This window comes from Calonectris borealis, chromosome 1 (genome assembly GCF_964195595.1).
Source record: "Calonectris borealis chromosome 1, bCalBor7.hap1.2, whole genome shotgun sequence".
Classification (NCBI taxonomy): Eukaryota; Metazoa; Chordata; class Aves; order Procellariiformes; family Procellariidae; genus Calonectris; species Calonectris borealis.
The window spans coordinates 135,558,079-135,583,728 of record NC_134312.1 but is presented as its reverse complement, the minus strand read 5'-3'; the positions used below and the strand labels follow the sequence as shown (position 1 = coordinate 135,583,728).

At 40.9% G+C, this 25,650-nt stretch overlaps 1 protein-coding gene across 1 annotated transcript; it reads right to left on the bottom strand.

The window, feature by feature from the left end:
- Nucleotides 1-3,329: 3,329 nt before the first annotated feature.
- Nucleotides 3,330-24,933, bottom strand: CLTRN (collectrin, amino acid transport regulator). Its single transcript, XM_075134861.1, has 6 exons — nucleotides 24,793-24,933; nucleotides 24,348-24,406; nucleotides 18,556-18,641; nucleotides 11,152-11,268; nucleotides 8,186-8,380; nucleotides 3,330-4,201 (listed from the first exon to the last, which is right to left on the bottom strand). The coding sequence occupies exons 1-6, from the start codon at nucleotides 24,857-24,859 to the stop codon at nucleotides 4,045-4,047; spliced, it is 681 nt and encodes a 226-aa protein (XP_074990962.1). The 5' UTR covers nucleotides 24,860-24,933; the 3' UTR covers nucleotides 3,330-4,044.
- Between the last annotated feature and the right edge of the window lie 717 nt (nucleotides 24,934-25,650).

Here is a 25,650-nt window from a genome sequence, read left to right as displayed (position 1 = left end):
TGATAACACTCCTTGCTTTGTCAAAACTGATGCTCAGTTCTTGGAACCAAACTCTCAAACCAGAAGCTCTTGTGCTAATGCTGTGATTTGTATTAATTTGGAAATTATTTCATTCTCACAGTGATGAAGGAATAAGACTTGAATCCTGTCCTGAGGCTCCCTGTGCCCACTTCACCCTTCTCTTTTGCGAAAGAGTGAACTGGCTTCAGCTATGTCGTCCCTCAAAATGCAGAACAAAGGTGTCCCCTTACGAAGGCATAGCCAGGAAAGTGTTCTCCATGAAGGTCAGTGCGACAGAAGCAAACGTCATACCTGGACAAACAAATAGGAGCATATAGTCTGCAAAAGGCCCGTGAGGTCATCCCCCCAGGCTCTTCAGCACTGGCAGAGCCCCGGGGGAATACTGGGTCCGGTGGTCAGTTACAAACTTCAAGGTGGGCTAACAGACAGCCTCAAGACTTTGTACACTGTCCTGAAAGAGAAGAGGCAAATGCTGATGCAACAGAACTAGTCGCATCAGTCTAGTTTTCTCCAACACACAGTAAGCCTCAGCTTGCAGGACAGAGTGGTTAGCTTTCCTTAAAGCAAGTGGCAGAATGGCTTGAGTAAGGACTCACAGTTTGCAATTTTCCCTAAATAAACATCGATAAATAAGGATTACTAATTTCATTTACAAAATCGTCTGTGGTCGATACAATGCTGAAGGTTGTGCACAGCAAATGGTTGTGTCACAACCGACTCGGTCCCTAATTTAAGGAGGGCACTGCAGAGTTCCCGATGTCCTCCAGCACTCCAAATGCGTAACTAATGACTGACAGCGTAAACAACTTACTCATGCATGATTTGTGCTCATTCTAGCCTAGACATCAATACTGTCTCTCGAGTAAGCTGAACAGAACTGCAACGTCCTTCCTGAAATGTCGACTGGCTGGGCATGTGGAGCTAGCGATAAACATCGCAGATTTTCTTCAAACAGAACTTCTCTGGCTTTATTGCTTCATTTAATTGAATTTTCTTTTCTCCTCTCTTTTCTCAAATGCAGCTCTTGAAAATGAAACAGTTCAGTCTTGGGCACACCATGCTTCTTTGTTGAAATTCATTGGCACGGCACAAACGTAACTGAAAGCAGAACCAACTTGTTTTTAGGAAGTAGTTTACAGCATAGTCTATATTGCTTGTTACTCACTTTCCTGTTTGTCATCAGGTCGTTCAATGGCAGGTGGTTCAGAGGAAAAAAAGCAAAAATTACACAGTTACATATAACATCTGGGCCAGATCCTCAAGGGATATAAATTGTCGTCGTACCATTTGTAGGCTCTGGAGGACAGGCTTTACCAAATCAAAGTGCTCTTTGTTTTCTAATACGATCCTGCTGCACAAAGAGACTAGAAAAGAGATTTATTTCTTCTGTAGCGCTGTGCCCTTGATTAACCTAGTTTGTGGCACCTATTTCAGTAAAAAAGCTAATACCAACACTGACTTCAAAGCATTGCTAAGTGTGATACCTGCCTGATCATGGATCATTTGCTTCTCTCAAGCCATTTTCTGTCAGCAAAGAGGCAAGCAAGATGTATGCTCTGGGTGAATCCCACATCATCATTAGTAGAAAATTATGCCAAACTGCTATAAAGTAATTACACGGCTAAAAGGTGAGCTGGGAGGAAGTCAGTGATTAAATACTTACCACCAGAGTCAGCCCACATCACATAATGTTTTGTTCAGAGGCTTTCAATCTCTTTTCAAATCACTGGCCAGTGCCATGGGCTGAATTGAACCTTCACTCAGGCCTTGAGAAGTATGCTCAGATATGCTCGGCCCTTTTTCATATCAAGTGAATTTTATTTCGGTATCATATAGTACAATACTCGATAACAGTAATTCTTAATCGGTAGCTCGAGGTTGCTCTTGCACCGCCAAGCTATTCTCACCGAAATCTTTCACGGGTTCTTGCAGAGGTGCTGCAATCCATTGTGGTCATACTGCAGTGCAGCTGTCATACAATGCGAAAAGTGTAGAGGTTTAGAAATGATGGGATCTGAATTACGGCAATAAAACTCTTCCTGAGTGAAAGACCTTGGAGCAATGACTGAGGAAGCAATAATAACACTGTACTCTATATCTTCCCTCCAAATGATCTTAAACACTGGTAAGCTTAATCTTTGACATTCCTGTGAGAAATATATCTCCATGTTGTGGATGGTAATTTTGAAGCACTGAGATATTATCACTAATAGCTGACTTTATTAATCCTTTTCCCGAATGGAGCAGCACACCCTCTGGGCCAGCGAAGACGCAGTCCTTGTCCAGAGGGACCGTCCAGCAGGACATCAAAGACAACTGTGACAGATGAGACCACGTGAGGCAAATGATCAGCGGGATCCATAGTTTTATTTTGCATTTAGCCCTCCTCTCCCTGCCTCCCCTAGCCCCGCTCAGCTTTCTCCCTTCGCCCCGCTGCTTCCCCTTCTCCTCCCTATTCCTCCCCTTCTGCTCCCCCCGTACCCAAGAGCCAGCTCTGAGTCAAATGGACAGCCAAAAGTGCTCGATACAGCCAAAATGCTGAAGGATTTGTACCCTGGGAGACAAGAAACCTTTGTACCATTCAGGACACTGGAGGGTCCTTTACAAGCAGCTTTTACCCTGTTTCACCCTGCTCCTGTTGGTGAGGAGTCTGATGAAATAACCCTAGTAAGTAAATGGGTTTTCTAATATTGCCTCCAAACATGATACAGGAAACAGGATGGCTAATCGTCAAATCCTGCCTCCAGTGACGTGGGCAGCTGTTTGGTGACTGCTGATACCATATTTTGCTTCAACACACTTCCATTCTCTACGTGCAGTTAACCACATGTACAACTCCCCTTTACTGGGGCCCAGTTCTTCTGAAATCAGTACGACTTTTATCACTGATTTAAATGGGAACGGGATTAGGGCACAGATAGCACAGTCTGTATGTATGGCTGACTTCAAAGTAATCCAACAATGCAGTTCAGGGTCTGGCACGATTTGATGCCCTCAACTCCCAGCCACACAAATAGGAAACACAGGTCTGAATGGCCTCTGCCGACTTACCACCACCTCCACGTTCTCATTCAGGTCGGGAGCATCAAGCCCAGCAGCTGGTGTTTCAAGCACTGAATCTTTTCAAAAGCTATCCAGCTGTCACATGAAGAGTTCAGCTGACCCCAGGTTCGCTATATCTTGGAAATCTGCTCTAGTTTTATTATTAAAAAATGTAAGGAAGATTTTTTCAAAGCGCTGCAAAATGCCCTCATAGATTTAATGAGAGCTGGGCCACTAACCAAAGACTGTACCTTTGGAAAATCTGACCTTTGTTGCAATTTTTAATTTCAACAAATTCCAAACTTTCGCAACTTTTAATTTCCAGGTCATGTAATCTGTGACTTTAACTGTTAAGTGGGAAACATTTTTAGTACCAGATCCTTGGTAGTCCTAAAGTTACAGATGACCCAGCTGCTTTTAACCTGCTCTTATGGAGGCTGTAAAAGCTTCCATAAAAAAAGCTTTTTTTCCCTCGATAAATTAAAACTTTCATGCACTGATCACTATTCCATCCAAAGGCATACAGCACATCAGCAAACGGAAGTCATTTTACAGAGAAACTTTTGCACATGGCTTGAAAGAAAGCCCAGCAAGAATTGACAATGATAGATGATCTCCCCAGTGACATTCAGGAATAATGCAGTTTCACATTTATATCAGGGAAAAACAAGCAATAGACATATTTAAATAATCATTGAAAATTAAACGCCTGACACAAGGCAGGTTTTAACCCTGTTCTGCCACACATCTTCTGGAAACCTTTAATGGGTATCATTTGAGGTCTTCTCATTTGCTTTGCTCATGAACAAAACCTTTGTAATGGAGGCTCGAGTGTATGTGTTATCAGCAAAAGGTTCTCTTGAGGGAAATTAAGTGAAAAGACATCTTTCTTGTCTTCATGTTTGACATTCAGGAGTAGGTGACGAGATAAGGTAGGCACAGGAGTCTTTCCAAAAACCGCCAGATAGCAATGGCAGCATTTCATAAGGACGTGAACCGTTCATCATCTGCTGCAAAGACTCCATTAATGTGGCCTGCTTTTAAATCCAGTGTTTCGCAAGGAATCCCATTTTCTACTGTTACTGTCACTTCGCCTTTCTCTTCTAAATTTTCTCTCTCTGTTGACTCTTTATTCTTTCTAAAAACAAGGAAGAGAAAATAATCTTATTCTGTTGACCTGCAGCACTCCACCACAATTCCACAGACAGAAAACTGCGCATTTAGTCAGAAGTTTATCACAGGTTATGTCTGAAAGGCATAATCTGGTGCACCTCTTTGCTATTGTAAATATACCATGGAAGATGGGAGGCCCACATATTGGAAGGCCTGGTTTAGTGGTTTGAGGTCAGGATTGAGAATCAGAAAACATAGAGCAAACATGTTGTAAATATGTTATAAACATTACTTCAGCTCCTTGTTCTGTTAAATGACTGGAGGGTATAGAAGGAGAGGTTGGTGCAAAACAAAAATGGAAAAAATCTCTAAAACTGTTTTTGCTTTACGTCAGGAAGGACTGCACTAAACATCTAGTCTAACCCTGTTATGTATGTCACAGATTTCACCCCATGATGTGGACAAATTAAAACATACTTTTTAGAAACAGATCAGCTTTAGACTTCGGCCTCCAATGATGGAGACTAGAGTGCCCTCACACTCCTTGACGATCTTCAGAAATTAGGTACTCTCAATGCTGCAAATCTGCATTTTTAGTTCAAACTTCATTAACAGCCACCTTCCTACCCAGTATTTTATACTTTTGTTTTCTAGATCACACAATTGCACGGCTTTCACTTTTCCAGGCTCCAGTTCTCACCAACAGCATGTAAAAATAGTTGCTGAATAAAATTACCTAAAAATACAACCACAAGAAGATGTAATACAGAAATATCAGTCAACATGTCACGATGTTCCTTTAATTCCAGATTTATTCTGACCTTGAGATCTACTAGTTCATAGTTGAAAAACCTGCTGTACTTTACAGCCTGCAGCATCAGCGGTTTCAGAGGATAAGAAACTCAAAGGTCAGCTCCACTGCTTCTTCCTGTCCCACCACATGTACTGTAACAATCTGACTCAGGACAATCATAACAACCTGACTCAGTGTAACTGCTAATATCAGCGATATTAACAATAATAAAATTTTACTGGCCTTCGGGAGATTCTTGGCATTACTGACTTGCTAAAAATAAATGTGGGAGTAGTAGAGGGGGGGCAAACCTCTGACCTCTGGCCACTGTATCTGCTCTTACAGTGATAAAAGGAGTGTTCTTTAATACAAAAACTGTGGGGGCAGAACATAAAAGAAGATACTAAGGAGCAGATTTAAAAGAAACAAGAGGACGTGTGGAATTCGTTGCCATAGGAATTCAGAGAAGCTAAAAACTTCTATGAGTCCAAGGGGAGACTCAACAAGTTAAGGGAAGAAAAAACATCGTGGGTTACCCAATACATGAAGACCAAATCCAGCTCGTGAAGGCCCACGGCTGCAAATTAGATGCTGGGAGAGTAATAGAGGGAAGCATTGTGTGCCCTTACTCTGTTTTCACTCTTCTCAAGGCAAATGTTTATGGCCTCTGCTGCAGATGGGATTTTGGGGGTAAGGGTGGACTTCAGTCAAGCCCAGCATAGGCAGTAGAGGATGGTCCTCCCCTGGGTATGTGCCATATCGGAGATGGAGGTGTCCTATTGCTGTGATGACAGAGGAGAACAAACATAAGACTGGGAAACAGTGTGTCTGATCCAGCTTACTGTAGAGTTAAGGGCTACAATCACATGGAGCTTTTCAAGCGGCAGGCAGCTGCAGCTTGGAATTTTACATGTTGGCAGTGATGCACAGTGAAGACCTAATTAAGAAAATCTTCCAGTTCAAGACATGACGCATGAGTCTAACTCATTACTGAAACTCCATTATAGGCCAATCATGTGCTTCCCTGCCACCCTGAGTATCAACAGCCTGAAGCACGTGCTTTTGGACTTAACTGAACCGAGGTATTTAACTGGTACTTTAAAGGCCAATAAAGACAAAATGCCAGGTTTATGAGAAGTCAGCACCTTCGTTAGGACCAGATTTCCCACACAGCTTACTAGGCAACAGAGCTGCCATTATGTCAGCTCTGGACAGGTTTCCAAGAAAAGTCATTAGTGGACATGCTGAAGTCTTTGACAACCCGGTCACATACTTTGGTGCCTGAAAAAGAGATGAGCACTTTCAAAATTCTCTTCTCTGATGTCTCTTCTTTTGAGAAGCCAAATAGCCCAGACCATCCCTTTTACCTCTCCACTCTTTGCAACAGTAGATGGAAGAAATATATAATTGGTTTACCCTCTCTCTCACTCCCCTGCCCCTGCCTGCAAATGCCATTGATGTGAAAGGAGGGTTAGAGTTCAATCATGGATGAATCTGTTCTAAGGAAAAGTTGTATGTAAAGGCAGAGTAGGGAAACAGAGAGAGAAGTGAAAAGGAGCATAGCAACTAAAAGGACAACAAGAGCATGAGACAGAAAGGATGCCAAGTGACTGCAGGCAGGCAGCAACAAGCCATATTACTGGTGGTATGACGATAAGAGCATGTAATTTACACCAGATTGAGGGGAATTGCTCAAGCTCAGCTGAGTTATTTTAAAAACAGAGGGGGGAAAATGCTGTCTTTCAGTGTGTTATAAAGTGATTACAAATTATTATTTTAGCTAGAAAAATCATAGCTATTTAGCATAATTTATTTATATTACACTCATTTGAAATGTTCAAAACCCCTTTGAGTTAGGCACTATACAGACACACAGAGCCATGCTGCTACATAGAGGGCAGGTATGGGCTTCAGGAAGCAACATTATTCTCCAGTTTTACAGAAGAGGTTGCCTAAGTTCAGGGGATAAAATAACTCAGCCCATATCACATGGAAGGTTGTGACAGGGCTTAAATTATCCACAGATCTCCAGTACCTGCCCAGATTCTTTCCCCAACAGCATCTCTCACCTATTGTTTGTTGAATTTTGTTTTTTGAAAACAGAAAGGGGTTTCGCAAATTCATGCAACTCTTCTTCAAGGTGATAATGAGGCAGAAAGGAAAAGGCTCTGCAACACACCACTTTTCATGTAAGAATCCCTTATTCTGATATATTTGGGGATGTAGTCCACCATACATTCAATAATTTTAACATCATCTAGCTGTCAACAGAAATTTACCCTTTTTCAGTTCTTCTGCTGTTCCTGTATGACTCTGTTGCTGAAGACATAATTTTGTGTTAACGTCCGTGGCAGCCTAAATCATGGCAGAAGCTGAACTTCTATGGCAGAACCTCAGCTCAGCTGAGAAATTTCTATTCCTTATGCCCAACTCTGAGCCAACAGAGATGGCAGGACCAAAACTCCACCTACTGTCTGGCCTGCTCCAACATGCTCACACTAGGGAAGCATGAATAGCCTTCTCTTTTTCACCAGTGCCACCACAGGGCAGAAACTGAGAGGAAAAGCAGGTCTTTCTCTCCTACCCTACTACCAAACAGCAAACACCTAGGCTCATGGGGAGATCTGGTCATGAACCTGTGAAGGACTGGGTACTTTGGACTCATCAGGTCATGAATGTTGGGTGAGACCATGCACCGTTCCATTGAGCAGGCCCTCTTCAGCCATACATTAATCATTATTGCGTCCTCCACTGAGGCTTCTCAAACTGCAGCAGCAAGTTTTTTTTAGCCCTGCCCAGCTTTTGATACCACTGTCCTGGAAGGGGCACAGTCACTGCCAGCCTTCTCCCTCTTGGTAGCTATTTGGCTATTCTGTGAGAGGAGGCTCACCTATGGCACACTAAACCTTGAGAAGAATGACAGCAAATGTCTTTGTAAAGCTATCATCTCTACTTAGGTGGCCTCCAGGATCATATTCTTATACTCCCTATTTCCTCATTACACCCCAGCATTACTAAGGCATCTATACTTCACAGTTAAAAATTCTAACCCCTTTCCTCGGAAAAGGACACATGGGTTATGTGGGAGGGGGGGCACAGCTGTAATTTCTCTGAGGCACAGCTGTAATTTCTCTGAGGCTGATCTGAAAAGCAAAACCAGCCCAGCTGACTTAAATTGCCAGTATTCAGTTAAAACAGAAGAAAAGCTAAGCTTACTTCTTGCGTTGCTGAATCCCTGCAACAACGAGGAAAACTATTCCAGCCACAATGAGGCAAAGGACAACGCCAAATACGATAAGCCAGACAGGAGTGGAGGGTTCAACAGGAGGTAATAAGGTTGAGGTTATCTTCAGGAACTGCAGTGTTTTGTCACTCAGTAGGAAGGCACTGTTGATTCTGTTCCGGTTCATCCTTCATAAAAACACAAAGAACGTCACAACTCTTTATAAAGGTATTTTATAACTTAAAAGAATAGAAGAAAAAGAGGAATTTTCATGTATGTGCTGCAAGTCTGGCAGGGCTGAATTTGATCCAGCATGACGTTGGTAGGATTACACAGACCTTCACTTTAACATAGACCCTATCAGTAATCCATAGACACCCACACACTTACAAGGTTTTGAACACCAGACTTTCGTATGTATTTATCTGAAAAACTGGGAAATACAGATGAGACCTGAAGTACAGTATTATTACTTGTTTCTGTTTTGGACCACGTGCTGAAGGCATACCAGGTTGTAATCTCTAAGGGTGGCTCTGTTGTCTTGCTCATGCAGCATTCAAGATTAGTATGGGAGTGGCACATCTACCCTGCAACGCTCAGAGGATTTACTTATCAGTGCCCCTTGGTTCCTCAAACTGAACCATCCTGCATGTTATGGGCAGGTGCATCTGCTCTTGTTGCTGTAGATTTTCTTAGGTCCATGAAGCACAGAATACGATTTGGTCCAGAAGAATCCCTATTACCAACATGCCCTTCTTCCCTACAGGATGCAGCTAAAGGGATTTGTACTTTGCACATTTTTTCCATTATGAGAAACTAAGTCTGAGAAATATGCTTTTTCATATGAGTAATACAACTGCTACCCTTTAATGGATATCTTCACCCACAATCATTACTTCTAAGCGTTCGTAGGTATTTCTGGATCTGAATCTAAGCAGCCTTAAAAGGCTTTAGCAGCATCTTTCATTAGCTTTTTCAAAATGTTAGAAATTTTTGAGAAAATGTATTAATATATTGGTCTTGAGAGATTCTTTTTGACTGCAGTTGTATGATTTACAGCAGCTCTTTCATGTATACAATTCAATTTATTTACCATAGAGTAAGTATTTCCTAAGAACAGATACATGGGAAATATAGGTAAGATTTTGTGAATTTCTCTTCTCAGAAATCATAATGTTTGACTGTCCCTTAAACAGGAAGTTCTTAGCCTTAATGGGAAGCTAGCATTCCTGGAGAGGACTGAAAGCCATAGCATATTATAAGACTCATAATACAGTAAGCTGTCTTTGATTTAGAAAAGATTTTCATCCTTATTGACATAAAACGATCATTGTGAACAGCTGAAATAAGCATTGTTCACCCTCATCTAACGGCTGGAACACATGCAGGTAACTAGACGTGCATTTTGTATTTGTATATGCATAAATATATCTTATGTATACTCATGCAAGATCTTGGGACTCATACAGAGCTCTGACAAGGTTTGCCTTCCTCTTTATTCTTAGTTTGTGGAGAACCTCATACAATAAAATCCTGGTCCACTGGTAGCGTTCTTATGTGCTACTGTAGTATGAAGAATTAGAATAATGATTTAGTATGGAAGCCTGCAATCAGAAGCAATTGAATAAAAAGTATTGTAGTTTTATAGACCAATTTATTTCTTGTTTCTAAGTTAGGTAGGAATTAAAACTTTTCATAAATAGCATATTCTTCTTTATCGGGTGACAGACCACAGTTAAAACCCAAAACATACTATAATAGCATCCAACTTCTGTGGCAAACAGGGCAAATAAAAGACTTAAATAAATCAGCTTATGCTACTGAACATATCAAAGAATAACAGAAATGCAAAAACCCTGCATTCCAGCACTCTTACAGAGAGCTTCAGTGAATAAATAATCTGCTTCCTCCACTAATGCTATGAAGCTATTGTTTGGTGTCTCTGTAGGAAATAGTTTAATCTGCTCATAAGCTTAAAAGTTAATCTTTCCAAAAGAATGCATACTCATTCATCAGGAATTAGGCATTACACCTCCATAGATATAACATGAATTTTCAAGACAAAGTACAGAGTGTCTAAAAACAAAGAGGTCTGTTTTCCACTCCGTGCTTGAGAAATGTATGTGAGTTATGCTGCTTATGGGAGTCAGTCCTATAAACCCCTTATGTAGGTTTCGTGGACCACTGAAGTCAGATTACCTATTTTTTCTTTTTCCTTCTTCAGCTCCACACTCTTGCTTTTATTGACTACAGAATGCGGTATTTAGTAGAAAGCAAACTGATTTGTACCGCATGGTACTTTGTAAAAGCAATGCTCAGCTACGATAGTGACTGGCATTCTGTAGAGAGCTGGTATGAAAGGAATGTGAGTATAAAATTGTTTAAGCCAAGCTGGGACGCAGCCAGCTCTGCTCATGAAGAGTTCGCAAGAGCTCTTCTCATGTGAAAGCTGACTTCTAAAGTAGGTCAGATGAACTGTACTTGAGAAGCACTGAAAGGGAGCCTGTGGTCATTAGTCCAGGTATAGATGTACATGCGGCATGCAGCGAAAGTTAAATGATATAAATCCCACCCAGAAAGTGTGCAATTCCATCATCTGAGGAAGGCAGCTCTCTCACTGGGAAATGTAGCAGCAAGATGAGAGCAGCGTATGTGCCACGCACTGGACAGCAAATTACAGGTAGGGCTCTGGAAAGGGACTAGATTTCATCTGAGGCTCCAGCATTGAGAGAGACTCCTTCCAAAGTTATAATCCCAAGGCTCATATGCTTTGCATTCTGTGGGACTGTTAAAAATCCTTCTAATCTCACATGCATGAAAGAGTACTGACCCCTTGGTGTTTTAATTACTTGGATTAGTTTATCCTTAAAGAGGCAGAGTGCTCATTCATACACGGCTCGGAGAGAGAAAGCTTCCCCAGTCAGCAAGGAAGAAAAGGCTACAGAAGCAGTGACTGTACCTGATGGCTGCCTCTACCTCACTTCCAGGAACAGTTGTCATGTTTTTTGAAGAATCTGTGACCACAAACCAAAATGACACCCGATCCGTCACGTTGCAGAGCAGCACATTGGAAATTCTGTGGATGGTTAAAACAAAAATAATCATTAAAGAAACGTGGAAGGAATTATTGAAATAGTTCCGATTTTCTTAAAATATTGCTTGCATCTAGAGGGGGAAAAAATTCTTACATTTCAAAAAGGTAACAATAAATGCCCACGGAAGAAATCTTACTCAGCATTTCCCATTTCCCTATGCGATTTTTAAAAATTTAAGCTTATTGAGACCAAACGTGAGTCTTCAAACAAATTTCTGACTCTATTACAAACTTGGTAATTACCTGGTCTTGGACATACATTTGGCATAATCAAATGGAAAAATAGATATTTTCATCTTAATCATCAGGACTGTGACAAAGGCCATATAACGGAGCAAATGCATTGAAGAACTAAAAATTTAGTTTTTGACAGCTAATACTACAGGAGCCAGGCATGGGGGATTCCCCCCATGATTTTCAAGTGAGTGCAGTCCTTCTACAGAATACATTTGTTGGAGGAAAGACTAATGAAATTGATGTTATTCTTTTTGACAGTGGATGCAACAGGCTAAATTTTGACATTTTACTGGCACTGGCCTATGCCTTTTAGCTTATGCTATAACAAATACTTTTCTTATCTGTTTTAAATGGAGATTGCTCAGCTTTATGTGAAGTTAATAATGGAAGGGCACAGGCACGCAGCTTCTCATGGCATACTATGTAAAAAGTGTGCAAAATGTCTTTTAAATGCCTTTTTTCAGATTCTTACAAATTTGTTTTCTACTACTACCACCAGTAAATGGTGGAACTATCATTAGAAAAACCTCATGGAATGACATCATCATGAGTATTTAAACTAAAGAAGTGAAGGTTAATACATTAGTATCATAGTAGTGACTGAGGATAGATGGTGCCCCTATGTTCTTCTATCTGTTCCTAGTCTATTCACACAACTAAGAAACAAACCAGCCAAACTCGTGTAATATACAGGAATTGTATAAGGTGGCATTTATTACAGCATGGCAAGGAACACAGTATGTATCATAAAAGGACAGGCCAAAGCCTTTATGAATTCAATGACAGATAGCTAGAGAGATAAAAAAGGAAAAATTATTTAGTTTCTGTATCATTAATAAAAAACCCAAAGAATTCAGCTCAGGATTCAGGTTTACTGGCTATGTCCAAGCAGCGAGCAGATATTCTGAAAGTCCAGGACCAAGAATTAGGGTCATTTTTATTTCCAGAGAGCTGCCTGGACTTGGTTCACCTTTGCACGAGGTCTACTTGGCCACAAGCACAACACAGCCACCCTGTCTTGACAGACCCCTCTTGGGATGATCAGTCTTCAGATACTATCTGCTGTTCTGGAGAAAGAAGCCCTGCAGTGAGCCAGCAAAGAAGAATGCAGCCCCTCTTTTAATTAACTGCAGTGATGTTTGTAATGCCCATTACTAACTACTATAATTGGTTTTAAGGTTTGCCTGTCCATCATCAAAATGCAAGTTTTAACATCTCCTTTCCAGCCCGTGCTCTTTCTCAGGGTGACAAATCCGCAGCTGCAAGCAATCTCACCTGCCACAGAGCTCAGTTTTGTAGTGCCATCTGCTGGCTAATTACCAACGTAATTAAATTACCTTTGCAGTGGCCTGAGGAGCAGGAAGCATGAGGTACGAAGGAATATAAGGGAACCAAAATTACCGATGAATGTGTAGTCTCCATCCAGAAAAGAACGAGTTCGCTTTTAAGGCAGGACAGGCATTGGCTTGATCACAGTAGTTCATAACAACCTTTTGTTTTACAGACAAGGTATATATTCCATAGAGACGCGCAATAAAATGGAAAGCAATGATTTTGCAGAGATTAAATACCCACTTTTACCTCTCTGGAACAATGTCAATTTTGCAAATACAGAGAATTTTTATGGATAAAAGAGGAAAGCCATCCTCTGGAATTTGAAAAGGTGTTCACATCAGTGTGCTGGCAACAGTCAGAAGATGAAAGCAGATTTATTCCTCCCAAAACAAAAGCAAAGCACAAAATTTACAGGAGGTGGGGAAAAAAGAGTCTACTTTTGGCTGGTGGCTGACAAACTCTTGCTGACTTCACAGAATATCGAAAATTGTATCTGCAGAGGAAGTTTTCCATCAGGAGAATTTATAACAGTAGGACCTACAGCTTCATGTTACTGCAGTTCTTAAAGCTGGAATATCTGTGGCGCAATCAAAAACTGGTCCAGGTAGAAAATCTGGGTTTGTGTTGCTCTACAGATGTTCTTGAAATGGGGTGAGTGAAGAAAGTCTGATCCCCAAAGAGAAAGACAAATTTCGTCGATAAAGACTGGCAGAACACCCTGACTTTCTCATTCTCTTTCAGAGACTCGAAGAGACTCTTCAACCCGGGGTCTTCCCTACAGTGCCAAGGCTTTCAGGGCTGCATGAGATAGGGTGGTCAGTCATCATCAGGGGCAGCATCTCTCTCTAGAACGAACAGCACTGAATGAATTGGGCAGCAAGGCTTACACTAGGATACGTAAATTTGCCTCCTTTCTGCTCCCTATTGTGTCTAAAATCCTTGCTCGATTATAAGCATCCAAAACCTGGCTTCACTGCCACCACCAGTGGAATCTGAATGCTATAAATCCTTCCAGGCTCCAAAGAGAATAATACTGCTCACGAGAAGTCCAAAGGGGATTGAGTAAATACCAAAACAGACTGGTTCAACAAGCACCAATGTGGCAATTCCTTTGCAGCAGGTACACCTTTTTTTTCCCTGTGCTATTTCCAAACAAGTTTGCTTCACAGCATGCAGAAGCATTACAAAACTATGCCTTTACACTGTTTAGATTTGAGAAACCTGAATTCTCCATACACAATGCTAATTAAGTGTATTTGTAAACATATATGTGGACATCTTTTTACTTCCTTTGTAGGTGATAGACTTTTGACATAGCGATTATAGGAGACTGTTATCATCAAAATGACAAGACCCTGGTTCTGCCTTATGGCACCACGGCAAAAGTCAAAAATTGCATTTCCTTTAATATACGCAAGTCAACACCAGTGAGTAGAGTGCAGGAAACCCTGATGGTTCCTTAGCCTGAAACACCATCATTGTTCCTTATGGAGATTTAAAGGATGGTTTAGTGGTACAAAAGAGCAGCCAGAGACTCAAAGGGATCTGGGTGCCTACAGTGGCCATTAGCTCAGGAGAGAACCACAGTCCCCAGGTCCCAAGTGCCTACCTCCAGCTCTCCCGAAAGCATCAGGCCTCTTCCAACCCAGTGCTATGCAGCTGCTCCTGCAAAGGAACATTATTTTCTTCCTTTTTGTGGACAGCAGCCATGGGGATCACCTTGACGTAACAGCTTTAACTCTAGAAGCTTATTTTGTTCTTCTAAATGGTCACAATATTTTTAGTATCAAACTAGCCTGTCTTAGGAAGATGGATAATGTTGATGAAATTTTTTTTGGTCACTTTATGAGGAAAACTGCAGCTTTTTTTATCTACAAATGGGAGGAAGATGTACCAAAAGTAAATTCTGTTACTTGAATGAAAGTAAATGTGATGACATTCTTTCTGCTCTAAAGATTAACTACTCTCGGGCCCAAAAGAGATGCATATTATTTCAAATGAGTCACAGATTAGAGAAACCAGGGTTACTAACACAGGCTACAAACAACAATTTTTTAACACTGAGAGATCAAAGGTTGGCTTACGTAGTTCATGAATATATGTATTGAGAATGAACTGAAAGGCCATATATAGAGCAGGAAATAAAGGGGGTTTATTTCTCCACTGAAAAATAAGTATTTATTTTATCTGTATTAATAATTACTGAGTAATTTGATTACTGAGTAATTTGATGGACTGTGCCTTTCTTCTGTTTCACACAAACTTGAAAATTTGACAAGCCTTTCAAACATTAAACACAGCTCCATGATTTATTAAATTTTAGTTTAGAAATTAACTTTAGAGAACTCGAGATGTAATGTCCATTCTGCGTTGGGTCACTCAGTGGTTACACAAGGGCAACAACAGCATCAACTGCTGTTTCCAGCAGCACATTCAAATGCTTGTCATTACAGGCTGGCTTTTATCCAGCTTCAGATGCTTAACAAAAGGTGACTTTGAATCTCAAAAATGATGGGACAGATTGCAACAATGGTTATAGTGATTCACCAGACAAATTATTTTGGGGCCTAATCCAGCTTGCTGAGGTTAATGGCATTTGGTCTCATGTGGGAGTTAGCTGTGGCTGTGAGTTACTGCAGGGCTGTGGATGTGTTTAAAATTAATGGGATGTTAAAGGGGAGGTCTGTCACATCCTGCTCATAGCCCTGTGCAGAATTTATACCCTGGCAGAACCAGTATTTGGTGAATTAAAATACTGGTGAATTTTTCGTAAGTCTTTATTTTGACAAAAAACTCTAATTAACCAGATGCAAAATTTGGGTAAATTTAGATGCTACCAGAATGCATTCACAAGCAATTTGTTTGTTCTTTTATGACAGAATAATTGGTCATTGATCTTTTTCAGCGCTCCAAGAAAAACTGTTGGCATTTATCTGTAAAAGCTCCTGTCGTGTAATGCAATTTATTTGCCACAAGCTCCTGCTTGCCCCTGCAAGCCCCTGCCACTATCGTTACCAGCTATGCGAGAGTGCACAGCATGCTGCCGTACCCTCCGGGATGCTGAGTGCTCCCACACCTCCATACCCACTGCAGAGGGGATGGAGATGGACTGCACTCCTTCCTCTATACCCAGTTCCTTCCATTTGCCAGCCACAAGGGTGGGGAAAGAGTGCATTATTTCCAGGACTTCTAACAGGATGGAGGCTTTCATAGCTTTCCTGCTCCCATGTAACAGGCAGGTTATTTGGGGTGTTTTGGGAGGTTCATCTAGCTCTCTGTCACTGAATGGGGACTCTGAGGTCCCTTGGGATTTGGGAGAGATCTACAGAAAAGAAACTCCTCAGCCTGTTGCCTAGCAAGTAGTACCAGATCTCAGAGCTGTACAGCTGTCTTTCGGTTGACTTGCTGTCTACGCATGACCCCAAAGGTATTTAGAAGACCTGGAAGAGTTATCAGTTATACCTCAAAGGTACACCCCAACAAGTTATACCCCATGAGGAAGTCCTATACCACCTTAAAAAGAGGTAAAGGTGCCCACACCTAGCTGTTTCCAAATATTATACTGACTTCTCCTCTGACAAACATAGTAGCAGGAAATTACTGATGTATGCAACCCCATCCGCAAACTGGAGTAACACTGACATTATCATATTTGTCCATAGGAAAAACTGTCTTGGTAGCAAACTGAATTAAGTGAGCATAAATTCTGTGACTTCCCAGAGTGGATAGAGATAACTTCCATTAAAACTTTAACTCCTTTCATACTGGCTTGATTTTTTCCCATTCCTGCACCAAGCTTTCTAATATTAGTTGAGTCTGCAGAGAGCCATGGTGCTTGAAGAGGAAAAAGATCACTGGCTTCTGACACAGGTTTTTTGCTGTGTGAAAGCACCATGACTTTGAAGGAAGAGAATAATTTAAAAAAAGGACCTGGGACTAAAATAAATATACAACAGCAAATCTTTATGGATCAGATATTGGATGAAAACTCTGCTAATTTGAAAACCTGAGAAAAAGCCCTGCATAATCACCTTTAATTAGCTTGTATCTTGAACTCATTTTTTTAAGTGTCATTTTAATTGGCTGCATACTTGGCTGGTTTTGTTAAGCTTGGTGTAATGGCTCTCTTGCTCAAAGGAGACAACTTTTGAGGAATAAAAATGAAAGAGCAAGGAACCAAACACTTCTGTTATATGGAGGGTGAAATCACGTTCTATTTAAGAGAAAGCGCGGCAGCCATAATCATCCTGTGACTAAGGTTAACTAATATCTTTGCAACTGTGGAATATGCTTCATCTGATGCAAAGACAGCCTGAAGCAGTTTTTTTTAAAGTAAATTGAGAACCTTATCCTCATTAGCCTACCAGAACCATAAATCTTTCCTTTAAGATTGAAAAACAATGAAAAAATAATAGGCCTATAGAAATACACTTACAAGCTTTCTCATTTAAGAAAAATAAGAACATACTGAAAATACAGCTTGCTAAATGGTCTGTCTAATCTGGTCTCTAATTTCATAAGTAGCAAGGATCAGAAGCCTGAGAAGAATATTCAATACCTCAGGGTAGGTGTAATCCCAAAACCAATTAAAGGCTGATTTATGTCTGAACTGCAACGTCTGAAACTTCTTGATGCTAGGTAACTCAACCGCTGCAGTGTCAGGGAGAGCTACACCCAGCAGAACACAGCACTAGCATAGCTATCCACTTTCCAGTTCTCTGAGTCAGCTCATCTTCAGCATACTGCTGAAGCTGTGTTCTAAGGAAACGTGCACCAAAGTTGCTTATTCAAGGATCTGTACTGCATTTCTTGACCTTGCCAACGAGTCCCTTCGCCTCCTCCTAGTATGGTCTCCAGAAGGTATCATGTCCCACTGCCAGATTCTGCTAGAGTGAATTGGCACAATCCCACTGAGATCCACAGCTGTGTCACTTCACATCACGTCATGGTTTAACCCGGCAGGCAGGTAAACACCACACAGCCGTTCGCTCACTCCCCCGCAGTGGGATGGGGGAGAGAATTGCAAAAAACTCGTGGGTTGAGATAAAGACAATTTAATAGGACAGAAAAGGAAGGGAAAATAATAATGATGATAAAAGAATATAAAATAAGTGATGCACAACGCAATTGCTCACTGCCCACTGTCCGTTGCCCAGCCAGTTCCCGAGCAGCGGCCATGCCCCCCTGGCCAACTCCCCCCAGTTTCTTTGTTCAGTATGACGTCATATGGTATGGAATATCCCTTTGGCCAGTTTGGGTCAGCTGTCCTGGCTGTGCCCCCTCCCAGCTTCTTGTGCACCCCCAGCCTCCTCGCTGGCAGGGCAGTATGAGAAGCTGAAAAGTCCTTGACTTAGTGTAAGCACTGCTCAGCAACAACTAAAACATCAGTGTATTATCAACATTATTCTCATCCTAAATCCAAAACACAGCACTATACCAGCTACTAGGAATAAAATTAACTCTCTCCCAGCTGAAACCAGGATACATCAACAGGGATACTGGTCCAAAGATTGAACATTGCTTAAGACAGAGAGAGAGTGTGATGTTTAACATGTATCTGGGTGTCAAAGAAATATACTGGAACGGTCTGTTTTTAGAAGCTGCATACAATGATTTCTACAGTTCAGTACAGCAGAGAATGGGCCACTACATGCAGCATTGTTAATACGTATAAGGCAAATCAGAGTAGATGCTTACTGAGTTGTGCTCTTGCTGGAATATCTTCTCATTGCAAAAGCCACCATTGCTTTGAAGAGGTACTCTTCATTAGCATCCCAGGCATACTGTAAAGAAAGATGGAAAATAATCAGTTTCAGCACCAGTGCTGGCAGTACAGAGAGGGAAAAGAGTCACTGAACTTGAAATGCTGTATTGATCAAGAAAATGAATAAATTCTCTGGTTGTGCTATGAAAATAAATTCCTGCCCATTATTTAGCATGCACAAAGGACTTTTTCTAACGGCTGTTATAAAGCACAATATAAAGTGCAAAGAATGTTTCCTAAAACTGAATGAATTCAATGTTTCTGAAAGCTGACCAAACTGGAGATGTAAAGTTTCTTGTACCAAAGACTAGGCATATTACTAGAATTCTCCCCACACAGCTGCACCCACCTTCTTTTGCTGGATAAACACTGTGAAAGTAAAAGGTTTAAATTCACTCTCAATGACCATTTGGCTCTGCCGAAAAATAAAAAAAAGCTAATGCTGAAGGAAGTCTCTGGGAGTTGGATGTCAGGACACCAGGAAATAAAATGAGATTATGCCCTTATTGCTGCACGCCATCCGTGCAACAAGAAGACAGACTCAACTATAGTACAAATTACTACATTGCACATGAGACAAAAGGAAGAAAATAGCATCCGTACTATTTCAATAAGAAGTAAAATACAGGCTCTAAAAACTGTTCTCTGTTGTCTTGATGAAAAACCATGCCTCCATAATTTCAGTTTTCTGAGACAGCTTCACTAGGTTCCCCTGGGCTTTCATTCACATATGCAATTCTAATGACCTATAAGAACTGCACCTATTACATTTTTATAACAAGAGCCATGACTGAGGCATACTGATTGAATTTCCCCTTTCAGCAGATTACAAAGATTAAGTTTCTTGGAATGATATTAATGGCGGTTAGAGGCAGCTTTCTTCAGTCAGTCAGAACACAAATCTAATCTTTAACTTTCAGCATTAAAAAAATCTGCACTGTAATCATCCAAACCAGAAACTCAACGGTGTGGATACTTAACCCCGTCGACAACTTGGACCTACTTTTTCATGGGCCTTTATAACACATTCAAAAACCAGCAATGTACATCAAAAAGCAGTAGAGTAAACAGCATGAAAATGCCAAATCTTAATTCTGGTTTTTAAATTCTGATTTTGGATGCATGGAGCTGCAACCTCCCTGCAGAAAGAAGGAATCCAACTTGCAGGCATTAGCCCTCATTTTGCTCTGACATTCTGTGGGCTGGGAACTTAAGCAGGGAAGGAGGCAGTCATTTAAAGGGCAGAAAGTCACACTGATCATGTTTATCATCCCTAGACAAATGGTAAGTTGTGAAATGTGGTAGGACTCTCTGACATGTGGTAGGACAGGGACAACAAAGCTGAGCAAGAGAAAACTGGAGTAGCATTAAAACCCAGATGCAGTGCTGAGAATCTGGATTCTGACTCACTACTCTTGCCTTGTGAATAAAGGGAGGTGTAAGCATACTGTGATAATGCATGCCAGTCTGGGAACTTTAACTGAAAAAAAAAAAAAGAAGAAATTATAAAAGCCTGTATTTTGATCCCACTGCGCTGATGAAAACATGACAGTAATGACAGCAACTAGTACTAAAAGAAAAAGAGATAATGTAGTAGAGGAATTAATATAGATGAGAGCCATAAAACTATTTGTCGTCATTTTAAAGACATCTGTATTTAAATCATGGAGCACAATTTGCAGCACTAAAAGGGAAGATCTTCCTTTTTCTGTGTGTAGTACTATTGACTGAATCCCTACGTGCCATCTGCAGTTTTTGAGAACAGGTCCAAAAGGACAGAAAAAATCATTTGTTACCCAGCAGATCAAACCAGCTGTAGAGATAATTTAATCAGTTGTCTTGAAAATGGATAATGATGAAGCACACTCCATGCTTCCATGGACACAAATGCAATGCAGCACTACCAAGTATATGTCCTTGGTATGTTTATGTTTAGTGCAGTACACGTATATATGCACAATTCGTCACTATCAAGTATTGTTTACATAAACAATGCAGTAACCTAGAGCTTCTTTAAGTCAGAGTAAAAAAAAGGGTATCTCAAAACAGGGAAAATAATTTGTCATGAGGAACTCCACCCCAGCTGAAAGAGTAAGCACTTTAAAAAAGATAGAATAAACAGAAAGCTGCAAGAAATGGAGGAGGAGACCAGGAGAGAAAGCTCAGCAGAAATTAGGGGTCTGCTTGAGTGAGGAGAAGATGCTGCAGACAACCCTCTGGGCAGAAGGGCAAGAAGCCCCAAGAAAACAGTGATCAGACGGGAGGTAGAGGAGATGGAGATGGCTGTGGGCTCCATATGAACAAGAATCTCTGTACATGACTGCATGCAAGAATATGCAGGGGGGAGGCAACATAATGAGGAAGTATGGCAAGAATACCTTTAAGCTAATAAACTGTATGAATTCAGGACAAGTGGGCATGAATTGCCAGAAGCCGGTCTCTAATCATCAGCTTTCTCCAGTCAGAAGGATAGGTGCAAAGAGACCCGAATCGTTCTACTATAGAGCTTTATCAGTTTCACCTTTATCCTCCAACTGCAAAGGCCTGGACTGCAGCTGATGGCTGAGGATGTTGTTTCTGTTCTTATGTTCCTATAAAGTGCAGCTACTGATGTACATTTTGTGCTGCTATAAAGGAAATGTATTAAATATAATTTGCAACCACACACTATAAACATAAGATAACACTGTTATCAATGAAACCTTACATGATGGTATCAGAACTATTAATGTTTACCATCATCTTTGCTCTACAAAGAAGCAAACACAAAGACCTTGGCTCAGTTGCACTTGCCATCCTTTATATGTTAAGGAGGAGCAGAATTAGACACAGCTGACTATGAAAGCCAGTCTTAAGTGCCTGTTAGTGAAAGAGGAGGTTGATGAGATAATGCGTAAAAGATGATGAGGGTAGGCTGTTGAGAGGGTGAAATGCTATAGTAGTGCTCTAAGGAAGACAAAATTTAAGCTAGTAGAACGAGATTATAATATTTCAAGATTGCCCTGAGCAACCTGATCTGATTTCCGAATTGACCTGGCTTTGAGCAGCAGGGTACTAGGGGCCTTCCAAGGTCCCTTTCCTCCTGAATGGTTCTGTGTTTTAACTAGACAGCCATTCAGACTGCAGTGTGGCTCCACACACACGAACACAGTTCTGGGTCCCATTTGGTGCGTGTCAGCCTTTGTCCCCTTCATCCTCTACCCTGGAAACAGCCCAAATACATGAGCCGGAAGGGAAGTGCACCTTCTACTTCACCTGGCTGCAGCCCCTGAGGTGCCAGCTCTTTGACTCTTACGGTTAAACTGAGCCGTGACACAGTTACATAGACTTCTCAATGCACATCACTTCTGCTCACTCCCTAGTTGTCTTTGGCCCTTTTGAATTAACTCTCTACCACTCTGCTAACTCCATGGGTAGGAAGCAACTAGTGACTAGCAGCTATTCCAGAAGCCACTCATGAAGTTAACACTGTCTTCAGAGAGACTCATAAATCACTTTCCTTCCATTTAGGTTTACAGACACCATGTTTCCTCCCACCAGTTAGCGAACAATGTCTCTGTCAAGTACACCCATTATTTGCAAATAAAATCATAACAGTTAAATACTTACTGTATCTTAGCTGCTTTTTCCGGCTCCATTGTGATAAGAACTATATAAATACACTAAATGGCACTCCCTGCCTCAAAGTACATCCTACCTTGTGAACAAATTAAAAAATGGTGTCCTGTCTTTATCAGCCTCACACAAAGTGGATGGCATGCACTAAATCATGTGGAAAACTACACTAACCTATTTCCTATGCCCCTGCACGTTCATTGGAGTTATCCTGCCAGTCCTAGAGCAAAATGCCCATAGTATCAGGGTTTTCTGTTATCATCTAGCTTGAAGTGACTTGGAAATGAATGAAACGGAATTCAGTAGCAAAGCATCATACCAAGATATTCTAAGCTAATTCTGTCCTCCTATGATACAATGACAGTATTCGCTTTTATTTGCTAAAATAAATAAATAAAATAAAAAAGTAAAAAGTGTCACAAATTCTTCAACCAAAATTAATTTCACTTTGATAGTAGTTTCAGTTTTCAATTTCAGTCATTTGCAGAGAAGATTGCAATGGCTATGAAAAGGAACTACTACCTATGCACTTAATAAATTGTTCATTATTTGTGGGTGACTTTGTATGGCATCATACCACTTTCAGCATGTTGTTGTTCTAAAATGCTGTTCAAGATTGTCCCATTCTTAGGGCTTTCACACACTTTGTTATATGAAATAAACTACTATCTATCTACAAAAAAACAACAGACTCCTCAGTTATTGCTTTTTTCTTGTAATATAAAGTGCCTTTAAGATTACTTATTTGTATCATACCCTTTTTGGATGAAAAATAAAAAAAATCACAAATCATCAAACAAAACCCCCTTATTTTACTATAGTTGGAGAAGTAAAAAGCATTAAGAAAGAGCATTACTGGGAACTGCAATTTTCATTCTTTGCTGCTATTTCGAACCAAGATTAAATCAAAATATTAGCAGTTATCATCAAGAGGAGCTTCAATAATGATTTTGACATATTTTCAGCCATAGCATTACACTATTTTTAATAAATTTTTAAACAAACCAGGCTCGCACTACTCTTTAATTAAAGTATCTCACCCAAGAGAATTGACTTCAATATGAATTTCCACAGACAAATACTTCAGCATGTATCTTTAATATTTCTTCCCAATTTGTCTGGTTTATGAAGTTACCAGCAGAATTAGGTCCCTCCTAATGTTAGTTTAAATTACCTGATATTTCAGGGTAATTTTAGAATGGCTTCTACAGTCATAGGGAGAGTCTCTTATCTCCAATCTCTTATACCATGTAACCTACTGCTTTTTGTTTCCCAGGGCTCGTAACATAATCAGACACCCAACTTCCAGTGGAGATGACTGTCCAAGACATTTCATATCTAATTTTATGCTGAGCCCTGTAACACGCTGCAGATTTGTTCTAAGCATTCAAAACTGCAAACTAAGTACTAGGCTTTGCCGTATTTCATAGCGCTTTAGATCAGGAAGGACCATTCGGTCATCTAATGTACTAATCTCTTGTGTATCACAGACCATTATTGCTCACACCAGTACTTCTACATTAAGACCAAGGACTTGAATTAAGCCAAAGCATTTAAGTCCTCACGAGACTAGCCTGTGCACCACAGGCAGAGAAGAAAGGCCACTATCCGAAGCCCCACGTTAGTAGGGAATTGATGAGATATGCTTGAATGATCTCTACAGATCATGCTTGACTGAGAGTCTGACATAAAGTCCCATTTCATAAAGATCTAACAATCTTTTCCTACTCCTCTTCCCAGACATGCTTGACTTTACAATTAGCCCTCTGAAGCAGAAGTGCTTTTCCCAAAATACAGACTTAGATTTATGCAGCACCTCTTATGCATAAAGTGTAACATCTCTACTGTTTTTCCAGGAAAAAAAAAATCTTTGCCAGAAAATTACCTTTATGAAAAGGCAAGCTTTATACTTCTCTAAAAGGATGCCATTTTAAGGAGTGGGCTAGTCATATGTCAAGAAAGGGATGCCTGGATCATGACTTGAGCAAGCTATTACAATTAACACTTCAGAACAAATCGCTTGTGCTGCCTTCAGAAATTTTACAGTATATATTACTTCTATTTTGGCAGATATTCAGTGAGGAAGAATATGTGAAGGTACTTTACTTACTGCATTATCTCCCAAAGCTGTTTTGATACTTAGCCGTACTTTGAAAGCATTCTGTGCATCTGACACAAAGAGAAAAAAGCAAACATATATTGATAGTCAGCCAAAATAGGATTTTAAATCATTTACTTTTCTAATTATTTCACAAATCACAGCTTCTAAACGTGTCTTAACAGACCACCTCGTTAGGAGAACAGAAGTTACTAGCATGAAAAATGCCGCAGCCCTACAGAGTCTCAGTGAGGTTTACCATGACCTCTTTAAAGTAAGTGAGATCAACTTCCATACTTAATTTGCAAACTCATAAAAGAAGCGAATGCTCAGCATTTCAATCTTCAAACTGGAGACAACCAGTTAAAATAAAAATCTGAGACACTGACAGCTTTGTAGGCATAAACTCATAGCTACATTTACCTGGGGAAGGATGGGAATCAGCTCCAAAACTTACCTGGCTTGCAGAGCTCAGCATGAGCAATGGCAACTACAGAGAGAATAAGCAGCAAAACCCGTAACATCCCGTCAGCGTGGAAAGGTTGAGGCAAAAAGAAGTGAGTCTCCCCTGTAAAGCACTCTTAAACTTTCTGTGACCCAGGATTAAAGCATCAGCAGCACAAGTGAGCAACCAAGTAAAAGGTTTAATAATTAACCCCCGTTATTTTAGCTAAAACAGGCACTAGAAACAACTGTCTTCTGTTAGTTATTTACTACCTTTCTCTGTAGTAAATAAAAGGCCGTAACAAGTTTTTAATTTTCCTTCTTCCTTTTTAGAATAATACAAAACTCCACACAGTGCTCCAGGCCAACCTTTTTTCCCCCCAGAGGCGATGTCAGACAGGCACACAAGATGTCTGAGGGACATCGTGCCAGAGCAGCCGGTGACTGCGGTGGCGGGATGCCGTGCTGTTACCCACAGCAGGTCAATTTGAAGCTCAGCTGCCACCCGGCCTCCTTGGGAAACTGGCTGGCCCCACAGAGGGCCCTTGAGGATAAAGGAAGACTGGGCACCCTTTTCATCCCTCCAAAAGAAACGTGTGGCGAACGCAGAAGCCCCCGATCCACAAACCAGGGCTCCAGATTTGCCCCTCATTTGCCTTCGAACTCGCAGCACTTCTGAAGGGCCGGCCTGGTGGCCCCAGTGCCATGTCCCCCCATTCCCGCATCCTGGCTCAGGAGCCCGGCAGAGCAAACACCTCATTCCACACAAAACCCCCGACACCTGAGGCATTGCTTTGCACAAAAAGAACAGTTACAAAGGTGGAGAACTACTGTCTTGCTGTTGGAGAACCTGCTGTTACGGTAGCCACGG

Coding starts and splice junctions, on each gene's coding strand:
- CLTRN (XM_075134861.1), bottom strand. CDS start 24,859: ATGTTACGGGTTTTGCTGCTTATTCTCTCTGTAGTTGCCATTGCTCAT. Junction 18,642..24,347: donor CAGCTTTGGGAGATAATGCA/GTAAGTAAAGTA, acceptor CTTTCTTTACAG/TATGCCTGGGATGCTAATGA. Junction 11,269..18,555: donor TCCAGCAAGAGCACAACTCA/GTAAGCATCTAC, acceptor AACCATCCACAG/AATTTCCAATGTGCTGCTCT.